The sequence below is a fragment of the Toxorhynchites rutilus genome, chromosome 3 (assembly GCF_029784135.1).
Source record: "Toxorhynchites rutilus septentrionalis strain SRP chromosome 3, ASM2978413v1, whole genome shotgun sequence".
Lineage (NCBI taxonomy): Eukaryota > Metazoa > Arthropoda > Insecta > Diptera > Culicidae > Toxorhynchites > Toxorhynchites rutilus.
This window is the reverse complement of record NC_073746.1, coordinates 330,746,842-330,759,375: the sequence shown is the minus strand read 5'-3', so window position 1 is coordinate 330,759,375 and position 12,534 is coordinate 330,746,842. Positions and strand designations below refer to the sequence as shown.

Sequence of the window (12,534 nt, the reverse complement as noted above, 5' to 3'; positions counted from 1 at the left end):
ATTAATCGATAGTAGAAGCAAATATAAACAAAATGGAAATTAAAAAGTGGTGTATTTGAGCAACCAGTTTTGCACGGATAATAAATTCAGTTCTTATAATGATAATCATTAATCGATAGTAGAATATTTGGCAGTGCTTATTAGGTTGAAATATAAAAATGAGCAACGCTAGAAACGTCTTTTTTACTGCATAAAATGACATTGTTTCTGAGGTGAGAAAAATAAACAAATCTTCAGGAACGACTAGCAAGACTGGTTTGTGAACAAATAAACGAAATGTCATGAAACTTCACACATAAGCTACTGACAGATGAACCTCTGAAAATGAATCTTGTTCATTTTTTAGTTGCGCCATCTGTTGAGAAATCCCGGGACTTTTCAGCCCATGAGATATACACAATTTTAAAGCTTTTTAGTCTGGTGTATCCCAAAAACACTAATACCTGAAAGTTGGAGCTATAAAATAATGTATATCCCATCTGTATGCGTTGAATTTTGACGTAGTTACAGCATGTCAAATATCACCTGAAATCTTCGACTACGCGCTCTGTTCCTCTATTTTTTTGTCGAGTGTATATTGACATTGAGCTAGAGCTTGAGTAGACTGTACATTTCGTAGTTGCTCTCCATGATTGACCTGAACCAGCGAAATTGCACAAAGAACACACCGAATGACACTTGGAAGTAGCGAACCATTCTCATTGTACGAGTTTCGGTGATTCGGACTTTAAATAGTCAATAACGACGCCGGCCAGGTCCTCACAGTCACCAATGGAGTGGAAGGAATGTTAGTGTGATATTCGCCGCACGAAGGCCAGAAGGGTAGCCTCTATAGCGTGGTTCCCTAGCGTTGTTATTAAGGGATTGTTGTTATTAAGGGGAGGTAAGAACCAGGATTCGCTGTGGTGAGTGATGCGATTAAGAGTTTATCAATTTCTTTTTTTTCCATAATAACCATGGATAGCAGCTATTACAACCATCCTCCTTAGAGGCTTTGGAGAGGCTCTGGTTCTCAATAGTTTCAGGTTCTTTTTCAGACATGCTACTATAGAGATCCGTCATTCGCAAGCGGATTTATGTCTAGTGTATATTGACATTAAATTCAAAAAGTTTCTCTTGAGTAATATTACACTCTGCAACGTATTCCTTCATTATTCACTTTGCGGCTACTCGTGCATACACATCATACAGGGCCTTATTCCCGTTTCCACTTATCATTATCTTCAGATACAATTTTTGTAAGAGATTATTTTACCATATGAAGAAAACGAAGTTTTCCATTCGCATTGAGCACTACTTTGATACGGAGAAGTTAATTTTCATTCATTAATTAAGTGTTCATTCTGCCAGTATTATCTATGACGTTTCACTAACTCAATGACGTGCCGTTCATTTCGTTTTCACCGTAAAGTGTGTACGGCAATAAGGCCCACAATGTAATGTTGTTCCTAAAATATAATGTCGTTATTATTTGAGATCACAATATATTTTCAATGTGGATAACTTTCATTCGGATAAAGTAAAAAGTACAAAAATCAGGTAAAATTGAGTATTTGACAGGATAACGTGCCAAAAAATCTGGAAAATCCTAAAAAATCAGGAAGGTTGGCATCTTTGCTCGTGACCAAATTATTGTTAAAACCCCAAACATTGAATTTGTACTGAATTTCAAATATTGGATGCCATGTATGCTATAGGGGAGCGCTTTCTACAAACATGACTCATAACTAAATACCTAGAGATGTTACATGAACATTGAAATAGATGATTATGCATGTTATGTTTCTTTAGTTTTTCTTAAATAAACAGCACTACGATAAGCAACACTTTGAAAAAATTGATGTCGCAAAATACTTAATACCTCATTGTGCAGAGCAAATGCCCTCCGAGCCTTCAGACACCCGAAGACGGCATTGTTCTTGCGCATTGGCGAGACGCGTGGCGCAGTGACAATCGATGGGTATGCATACAGTTGTTGCGGTAAGTAATATAAAACCCACGGATCCACCGAAGCCAACCCTTAAACGAACGGCGACAGTCTAGGACCAAGGATTGTTTTGATTTTCCCGAGAAAAATGCATTCAGTTAAACAGTGAAAATGCAGTGTCTGTTGTTTGTAACATTTCTGGCAACGATTTGGACCTTAAACTTTCAGTTCGTTGTGACAATAGAAGTACACGAGGTTCCAAACGAAAACACCACACAGCAAACGCTAAAAAGTACGCTACCGAATGCTTCTATTCTGAGTGAAAATGACTTTCGGTCGACATCAAACGCAAGCGCTGCGTTAGATAACAAACCACCACCGGTGACAACTGGCACAACGGATTCCGTGGATTACGGCAGCGGCGGCAACAGCCACCAAACTCGATCAGCGAACAACGGCCAGCACAGTTCGAGTTATCGCGATACGCCATTATCTGTTATTACGCCATCTTCAACGTCATCACCATCGGCATCAGCTTCTGCGGGGTTCTCTTCCGGATCGAGTTTTAAAAAGTATGTAACAAGATATTGATGGCATGGCAAGTGTCTTTTTTTGTCTTTCCGTCTCGAAGCAAATTGATTTGAAAACAAAAAATCTATTTTGGGTTGAGTTATTGACGCGAAAAGCGTATGATATGGCGGAAAATTTCATATGGATGAGTTGATGGTGTTAATTACATCAGAATCATTGATTGCGCCAATGAGAAGAGAATTAAATGGTAATTATGATATACATAATGTGAATCATTTTCGACCTATTTATTTTGTAACCGAAGTTTCGTGGACAAAGTAATCTTTGCACTATTGAAAAAAAACTTGTCGCATCGTTGAGCAGATCTCGCTGCACAGATTCGGGAAAGTGGTATAATTTACATTCAGATGCACTTTTATGCATGCCTGCCGGTGCTGCTACGTGCCATAGTTCAACCTGTTCCGGAACGCGATTCGAGCAAACAACAAGCAAACATTTTCGGTCAGTTGAGATCCGTTGTTGGCTCATGTTTAATTAATCATCGATAAGTTATATGCACCTTGATGCCCGCGCCGCACAGGTATCGCTTGTGGCACGGTGATGCGAACGCGGACAAGTGCCTCGGGAGTCTGGCAGAAGCATTCGAGTGAATAATGCAAACCTGAAGACGGCAAGACGGTTGCACGCGCTTCTTTGGTCCACTGCGAACGGCGAATTCCAAATACCGGGTTCCGCCGAGTGGCTAGTGGCTTTTTAACGAGCAGTAGTAGCAGCGATTCGAACTGCCGCTAGGGGCATGCTTGGCAAAACGTGTTACGATACACTTTCACTCTTATCTTAGCCGGCAATTAAACGTCAAATCGAATTACATTATGAACGGTAGATAAACGTAAATGAAGAACACACTTCTTGTTGTTTTGATAGTGGGGTTTACTGGCCGTTAATTAATTGCTGTTGTTTTTCTTACAGGCATGCCGGGTTGAAGGACTTCGCGGGAAGCAATATGATCCAGCAGCAGATTTCCGGCTACAAGAAACGGCAGCTGTACGGCAGCTCGATTCAACAATCATCTAAAAATGGCACTAGTGGAAGGAGGTTTGTTTTGTGAATTTTATTTCACCTCTATTGGTGAGCAAATCTTTATTACTGACATTTTTGTGATGAATCGCAATACATAGTTCTCTCCTTAAGCTAAATGTACATGCATAACAACATACTATTTTTCCTATCACCCGTTTAAACTATCACGCGATACATATCATGAATATATTCATGAACTTATCATAACATATCAAAACTAGACATGTAGTGAACCTTCGCGATTGCTCACCGTGGTTTGTTTTTGAATGCTCTAATTCAGCACACCTTTGTCAAATCAGGTATTCGAATGTTTCAAAACATATAAATAAAATTGTCTTTTTCATGATTTACAGCAGTTTTATAGTATATTTTCACGGAATCACATGCTTTAAAGGATTATAAATTACACCATCTATTGGTGTCAATGCGCCCCTCATTCGAGCTAACTTTTAATCGATTACCAGATGATTATCTCGCACGTATTCAGACCTTTTCTGGATTATAACACTTACACATTTTGTAAACATCATTCTTGCACACCATTTGTATCAGATTTACATAGCCAAATCATGTAATTAACACATTTCGATTATCTCAATTCTGATCATGAGTTGTCCGATTCACTAATGTTGTTTTGTCTACATGATTTCTATGGCAACCGCTTGGCGCGCTGCAGTTTGTTTATTGTGTTCTTCGCGCATAGCAGAAATAAAGTTTCTCTATGTTGAGTGTGTTTGGGAGAACACTTTTAAAATGCCCAAGAAAATGCAATATTCTGAAGAAAGCCTAAATTATGAATGAATCAATATGATGACAGTAAACTCATGCAATGATAAATGCAACATTTACTTGAGAATTCGAATGATTTCATTCAAAAATGGTAATTTCTACAGCCGGACAAACCATGATCATTTTTTGGTCAAACCATGATCATAATTCCTCTTTGAGGAAGTCGTTAAAAAACATAGAAATTTGAATAATTTCAACGCCTTATGGTAGTATTATCAACTAGAGACTTGGGGATTTTCAAACTTTGGGGACCCAAACTCGTATCGATTATATGTGATTTTCATGAAGAAAAATCGATTTGCATTTACTTGTTGCGTAAAAACACCCCATATCGGACAAACCAAGATCATTTACCCTATTTATATCAAAATTTAGACAATGTATTGTTCTTTTCATAAAAAGTACTGAAAAAATGATTCCGTCAGTTTTGATGAATTTTCGTACATCTCTTTGGTACCCTCCATCAAAGTTTGCTCTTATTGTTGGTCAACTTCAGCGGCCATTTTGTTCTACGATCTCTTCATGTCTGCAGCATCTCGAGTCGCTTTGGCACCCTTCTCGAAGTTTCGCTTGATATTCTATATGAGGGGCTTAGAATGAAAGGGGTGTAAGTGATTTGATCGATTTCTCTACATCGACTCTCTCTTTTGGTCATAGCTTAGCCTCAAATACATTCCCAGCTGTATTTGACAATGTGGAAGATAGGTCAGAACCTCACCTATCAAATTCTATAGCAAACTTAAATTGGAACGTTTTTGCAATTGAGTTATTAACTAAAGAAAAAGTTAATGTAAGGCAAAATCTGTTGGTAAGCGGAAAACCCGAAGAAGGGATGGTGCGATTTTAGCCTTCTTTATTTTGTTGTATTCGTCTCTTCCCGTAGATCAAGATAGTGGAGAGAAAAATCGGAAAATTTTCGTAAAATCCTGAAGGAAGGTCGGAAAATTCGGAAAATTGAATTCCCATATGTACAAAAAATCAAATCATAATAAGCGTTGTTAGTCCATTCGATGTTTGTGCTATCGAATTTGATTTTCGTTCGTAAGTGGAAATGGATTTTCAGGCGAAATAACGCATTTCCATGTTTTATATAAATATAAATGTAAGGCGAAATCTGTTGGTAAGCGCAAAACCCGGGGAAGGAATGGTTCAATTTGAGTCATCTATTTTTCGTTGTATTCGTCTCTTCCCGTAGATCAATATAGCGGAGAGAAAAATCGGAAAATTCGGAAAATTGAATTCCCATATGTTCTACAATTTGCTAAGCGTTGTTAGTCCATTTGATGTTGGCGCTAACGAAATTTATTTTTGTTCGAAAGTGGAAATGGATTTTCAGACGGAATAACGCATTCCTATATCTTCTGTCTATATAAACAAGAATGGAAGGCCAAATGTGTTGGTGTGCCCTGAACCCGAGGAAGGAATGGTCCGATTTGAGCTGTCTTTATTTTGTAATATTCTCTGTATCAAGCATGGGTTCCATGCAACGGAGAAACATGTTATTTCCAAAAGCTTGAAGAATCTTGAACGAGAATTGTGTCTGAAAATAATTTTATATTATAAGGACGAATTTTTGTAGAAGTACTAGACAATTTATAGTAAAAGGAAATTGTAAAGGTTCAAAGGGTAATCAATCAATGAAGAGCTCAGTGATTGGACTCAATAACGTTCACTTAGTAAGAAAACGTGGATGTTTGAAAGTATTCAAATCAAAAAATCTATTTTGGGCGGGACGAAGTTCGTCGGTTTGGGCGAAATTGGGATGATTGGGCGAAATTTGGATGAGATATATTTATCGAGATATTTTTCAATGAAATCAATCCCGTTGTCACAATACCACTGAAGCACCTCTCAACTGTGGTGGCAGCTTGCCAAGTCTTCATCCATTCATTCATCCAATACCTTCAATCTCAGCTTCCGATCGTGAGTTCCACTACAACGCGTTTCTGTTGTACATCCAAGGGAACATTTCAGCACTCATGCAAAATCCAAACTCAATTTTTTTTTCTCGGCTTCCATCCTGGACAACTTTCTCAAATAAAACGAATTCTAATTGAATCAGATTCCAAAAGTCATCGGCTCCCCGCAAGGATTAAACAATTTAAAACCAGACATACAATATGAACAAAATTGAAACAATACCTATGAAAACTGAAACTTTTTGAGATTGATTATTTTCAGTATATCCAATATATCCAGTTTCTTAGTAAGGGTTGGCGCCCAGCTCACGATTATATGAAATAACTAGCTGACCCGGCAAACGTTGTTCATCCATAAAATTATTCTTAGTATATGTTGATTGTTAAAAAAAATTAAATACATACAAGACATAGTCCTGACCCTAACCTAACTATTTTTCTATAAATCTCCTTGCATTGCAGCCAAAATATAATCCAGCATATAAAATAGTTATCAGAGACAATTTTCGTTCAAGATTTTTCCTTCCTGCAGAGAATGTTCTATTCCATTACACAGAACACACAATAGAGTCATATTTCATTAAAAAAATTTGTTTCAAAGTTCACCCGGGAATTCATAACAATGTACGCTTCACAGAAATGGAACACGAAGCTCAATGACGTCTACATTGCATTGCGTTTCAATGTCGGATGACATTTGCACAACCTATCGAAGTCGAACGGATGACAGAATATTGCGATATTGCAATCGATTCGGGTAATTTTGACTCGATCGGATTTCAGAAAACGGGTGAGTTGATCAACAGACGCATCTGGAATTTTTGAAGAAACTACACTATCGATTTCCTCATGGTGCATTTTGTCGACTACCCAAATTAAAAATGTGCATATGAGGTAATTCTCGCTTTTGCCATCCAGCCGAATACATCCATCAAGGTGCGGAACCGAATACATGTTAAGTTGTAATGAAGTTTGTCAATAACATTTCGTTAATTTTTTTGTTGTTTGAACAAACGTGCTGTAATATCATTGTGTATTGTCATGCATGCGTTTAAGCCTGGCAATAGCAAAGGCTGCGTCGGCGTTGCTCATGATAGCGTCTCGCAAGTGAGTGTATTTTTCCTCCCACCGCTTCTGATTGTCTAGAATCGCAGTCGTTTGCTCTCTACCTCTCTACCGTTCGCAAGTCATTCTACGTTGAGATGATGAACGTTAGGAACATTAGGAACATTAGTATCATTAGAGATGAAGATGGAGAGCGTCATTTGAACGGTGGGTTCCAACGATGAACTCCAGATTATTGTTTCTTCTTCGAATCACAATTTCTCGCGTCGCTGTGCAGTCGCCTAACATGACTCAAGCAATGTATTCAATAACATACGCATTGAATGTATACACGTGATCTCCAGTCGGCGTTTTATTAGGATTGATAAGGAGAGGAAGAGGTGTGTCGGAACACCATGGAAACTTATTGTGCTCTCTAAAACCTTCACATGGCATATTTGATTTCTTGCTTGATTAGTTCACGAGTTATGCAGAAATTTGTGTTTCATTTATGTCAGCCCCCTCTTAAAGAGAGGGGAGGAATTTCGAATCACCATAAAACTTTTGTTACGCCTTAAAACTTTCACATTTGGTTCTATTTACTTGCTTAGTTTTTGAGTTATGTCGAAATTTGTGTTTCATTTGCGTTTACACAATTCTTAACTGTTGGAGAAATTGGGATTAGCATCGAGCAAGTTGCACAATATCGTAGGTTGTACGATATTGTGCAACTTGCTCGATGGTAATTCTAATGCTAGGTTCTACCTAAATTACATTATACCAACTCATAATCGTCAACAAAGTTTTAGGTGATATTGAAATACATAATTTTGCCAATGACACTCTTAACACGTTCAGTTGACAATGTCATCGGTACACCGCTTTCTCAGGATCGGAAGTTGCATTTAAAAGTGTAGAGCACGTTTCTATGAGGCCATTGGTCGAGGTGATGTTCCTAGTAATTCGTTTCTGCCGTTTTTACGATCTGGTAAGGTACTTGCAGCTGCTGACAAAAAGTTTCCGTGACAAACGAGACTATGGATTCCGAACTAAACAAGTTGCAGTGTTTAAAAAACGAATTCATTCGTACATTAACCCTTTGCGGTCGTTTGTCTGCTCTCAGCCACCACTGCAAAGAATCATGCTAAATACTTTATTCAACGATGTAATAGTTTACATTTTTCTAAGCGAATATGAATGTTTAATGAATTTTTGCACAAATGTATACGAAGTTTCAATGAATAGTAGATAACGGTACTCGGTACAAACAAAATACCAGCGTGGAGAGATACGAGAATCTTTTTCAAGGGAAATTAATTCCGACCGCAAAGGGGTAAAGCAAACAATAGACCTGTAAAGTTTTGGCCTGATTTGACAAGCTGCGGAGAAGTACTACAGTGGTATCGAGATAACGTGGCGAATTTCTTCGAAAGGGACATCAATCCACCCAACTGCCCTCAATTCTCAATTGCGAATTATTGGGCAATTCTCAAACAGAAGTTTAAGAAGAATGGAAAGGTGACTTGGGATGCGACAGAGAAGAAGAGATGGTGAAATAAAATGCCCACTCGGGTTTGCCAAAAAAAGTGTCCAAAATATGATAAGTGGTATTTAAAGTAAGGTTCGACTTTTCATCGTCAAACCAAATCGGAATAATTTTTTCGCTATTTTCCCTTTGAAGTGCAATAAACAACCTTCACTTTGCGTACTCAAAATTTTTATTTCATTAACATGGTTCCTAGATAGATCCGTTTTTTTGCGTACCTATATTGTCAAGGCCTACTGCCTTCTTTTCATGTGGGGCTTCCAAATTCAGGTTGTCGACTCAGCTGCTGTAGTGACAGCGTGTGATAAAAAAAAATATACGAGCGCTTTCCACCAGACGGCATGAATAGAAGCTATTTATGATTTCATCGAGTTCCACCTTAGATTTAAAGTTGTGAAGAAAATCGTAATTAATTGCTGGAAACTGTGTATAACGAATGCCAGTTTGTTTGTTTCTTTTGAGGAGGCTTTGAGTTTTTGCAATTCATTCAGGCCCTACTGGAAATCTAACGCTAACTCTAGCTTCTATCTTCGATGGGTATGCACATAATCAACAATTTCGCTCGCTGGGAGTCTCTTCTCATTGTCCTACATACCCTATATACAAATTAAAAATATTGATAAACTATACCTGCTCGTCTTTTTTTTCCTTTTAAGCTTCGACAAACAGTCAGCCCGTCAGGCTTCATCGAAAGAGTTCATCCCATCCCCCGAACTGGTCCACTACTATACAACCGAGAATCGCCACAATCCCCCGCCAGGGATCAATATTCACCAGGTGGATGCGGCTTACCCAACGAATGTAGCTAACAGCGATTCCAGATGGTACGGAGGAAGTCACCTCAACTATCCGGTTGGTTTCGATGGTGACGTGAAAATCGAACAACCATCCCACAATCGGCCCTCTAAAGCGGAACATTATAAGGGGGGAAAGTTCCTATGGGTTCCTAACGTGGGAGATGGAGTTGAGAGTCCATTCAGTCATTTGATGCCTAAGTTCACACCACCGAAGGGAATGTGGAAATGGGTCCCCGAAGAGGAGGAGGGTGACTCAGCAGCGCATCGAGAACCTCCTTTAGACGATGGAAAAGAGTCCGACCTCGAGAGTAAGATTATCGCCGGCAATCATTACTACAAGATTCCCATTCGAGACCAACCTTACACGTTTGATGTGATCAGTGAACAAACTCCCTTCAGTGGTGGGGGTGGATACTCCGATGAACCAGAAAGCACTACCAAACCATTGGGATACGTGTTAGGTGGGGATCACGGCTCAAGACTTCAAATCGGTGGCAAAGGACATGAATCGCTCAAGAAGTAATTGGCACTGATTATTTTCACAGATTTGCTGACAGCTTATGAATGTCAAAATTCTTTCTCTGCAGCGTTTCACCATGGAAGAAGATCATTCACGTTCTCACAGCTGCCATACCCATAGGACTGATTATCTCTGCGTTGACCCCACAGGTTGTTTACGTGAATCCCAACATGACGCAGTGAGTATTATTTCATCATGGTGAAACCCTTCGTGGAAATTTGATAACGTGCACCGCATGTGAAAGTCAAGTTCACGGAGGCGAAACACCGCCAGTTTTGGGATCATTTTTCGCGAAAACGCCATTACCTAAGTGGTTAACCCAAACCACAAATAATCAAAGCGCTACACAGGGCACGGAATTCAACAATCTTCGCCAGCAGAGGCGCGATGAGAAACGCATTGAAACATTGTACTTTCCATCACCACTAAACACACCAAACTCTAAACCCGCTCTAAAGCCGTTTATTGTGCGATTTGCATCGAAACACAGCTAACCAGCCTTTTGCTATTTTCAACTGAGAGCAGCCAGACCCATTCGAGGCATTGATGCGATTATCGTTATTACGTTATTCCACATACCAAAGACGGGTTGCGGTTGGGGCGGAAGAGCGAAGCCAGAGAGCCCTGCGGCACGTTGCCAATTCCGAACAGGGCTAGGCCAGAGGGGTCTCACCGGTGAGGATCAACATGTGAGCAACCGTCACTATGTCTACGGTTCATTCATCTTTCGTCTTTTAGCGTTTACTACGCGAAGCCGGCTTTCCTTAGACGAATGCCGCAACGCTACACACAAACGGCATTTGTATACTGTGCAACAGGCATACATACAGACAGACATACATACGCACGACCGTTTTCACTTTCAGCTCGGATCTGTAATCATAACTTTTATGAGAAAATTTTGTGGCTTTTGAGGGGATTTTAACGCTCCCTTTGAGACATCCACATTCCTTAGGGTTGGCAGCGGTATGTGCGCTTGGGATGGAATTTTGCCACCGTATTTCATAACCCATAGCAAAAGATTTTTAATTCGATATGATGTCATCTGACAATTAGACAGATAAAATTAGCAACCAATCTAAACGCGCATATTAATCAATTTTCCAATTTAGCGTCAAACTGTGGTTTAAATGACTCCTCCCATCGTGGTTGCACATATTGGAAGTCTCGAATGCAGCTATCGGATCTGTTACGCGATTGAATATAAAATGAAAATACCAACAAATAACAAGAAGGTAATAGGAGCTGCTTGCAGCGAGCGGAAAAACGTGCCTAAAAACCGATAAGTCATAGCGCGAGAGGCGGTCAGTCGGACAGGAAGAGAAACAGTTCAAATTAAGGCGAATAAAAGTGAAATTACTGCGCTGCGCTGATGCTGATGCTGCGACGCGAGGGGAGGAGTGTGTCGAAATTTTACGTAACCTTTCGCGATTTTCTTCACCCTGCGCTGGTTACCGAGCTGTGGTCCCGTGGTAACCTGTTGCTCGCAGGCTATTTTGGCATGTTTTAGTTGTTGTTGTTAATTCGTTTCGTGTTTTATGTTTTTCGCTCATACAGATCGCCGGTACAGATGCAAACTCCGTCACCGATAAGTGCTACCGGTGGCAGCTTTACGAATCCAACTCGTCAGCGGTCGGAGGACAACAGCAAGCCTTCCAAAGGCGATTACAATTCGTTGCTGAAGTTCATCAATGCCATTTCGGTGTCTGCCCTCACGAGGGCTGCCAGCGGTTGTGAGGAGAAATCTTTTTGCGAAATGGCTCGTCTCGGAATCAATCACGAGGCGGACATGCTGTTCAAAATGTTGTGGAAAATTGCCAACGAGTGAGGGAAACTATAATTTGGGACTACTCCTACACAATTAATCTTATCAATTCGTCACTGTCTCCCTCTCTCTACAATAGGACACCCACGGAACGTGCTCGGCAGAGCGGGTTGGACGAGATTTTCCGCGCCGTCAAAGACGACGACTGTTCAAGATTTCGCTGTGAAAGCACTTAATCCTCTACCTGCTTGTTATCGCCATCACTTCACGTTCGTTCGAGTTCCTGCGGAGCTTTTCCACTTTACGTCACTCGGTTGGAACAATAAGCCACCTCGTCTGCGGCTAAATTAAGATTTTCGATTTTCATTTTATATGACTCGGTTGATAAACATATAAATAAGCGTATACGTTCCGGTAATGTTTGCACGGAGAGATGAACGAGGAAATAATGAATCACAGTCATAATGTATGCTTTCTGTCTCGGCATTTAAACCTAAACAGCGCAGGCGTATAATAGTCTCTTTCAGCCCAGAAGCATGGCTTAATTATGCACGAATCAACGAGTGAAAGTTATGTAACTAAGTGTTCTTCAAATGTGTATTATGTAAGCATTCAC

The 12,534-nt window shown here is 39.9% G+C and overlaps 1 protein-coding gene across 1 annotated transcript; it reads left to right on the top strand.

Moving 5' to 3' along the window:
• The first annotated feature begins 2,098 nt into the window (after positions 1 to 2,098).
• On the top strand, positions 2,099 to 12,534 carry LOC129774586 (uncharacterized). Its single transcript, XM_055778351.1, has 6 exons — positions 2,099 to 2,499; positions 3,428 to 3,553; positions 9,493 to 10,152; positions 10,221 to 10,331; positions 11,711 to 11,977; positions 12,058 to 12,534. Exons 1-6 carry the CDS (start codon positions 2,099 to 2,101, stop codon positions 12,152 to 12,154), a joined length of 1,662 nt encoding a protein of 553 aa, XP_055634326.1. The 3' UTR covers positions 12,155 to 12,534.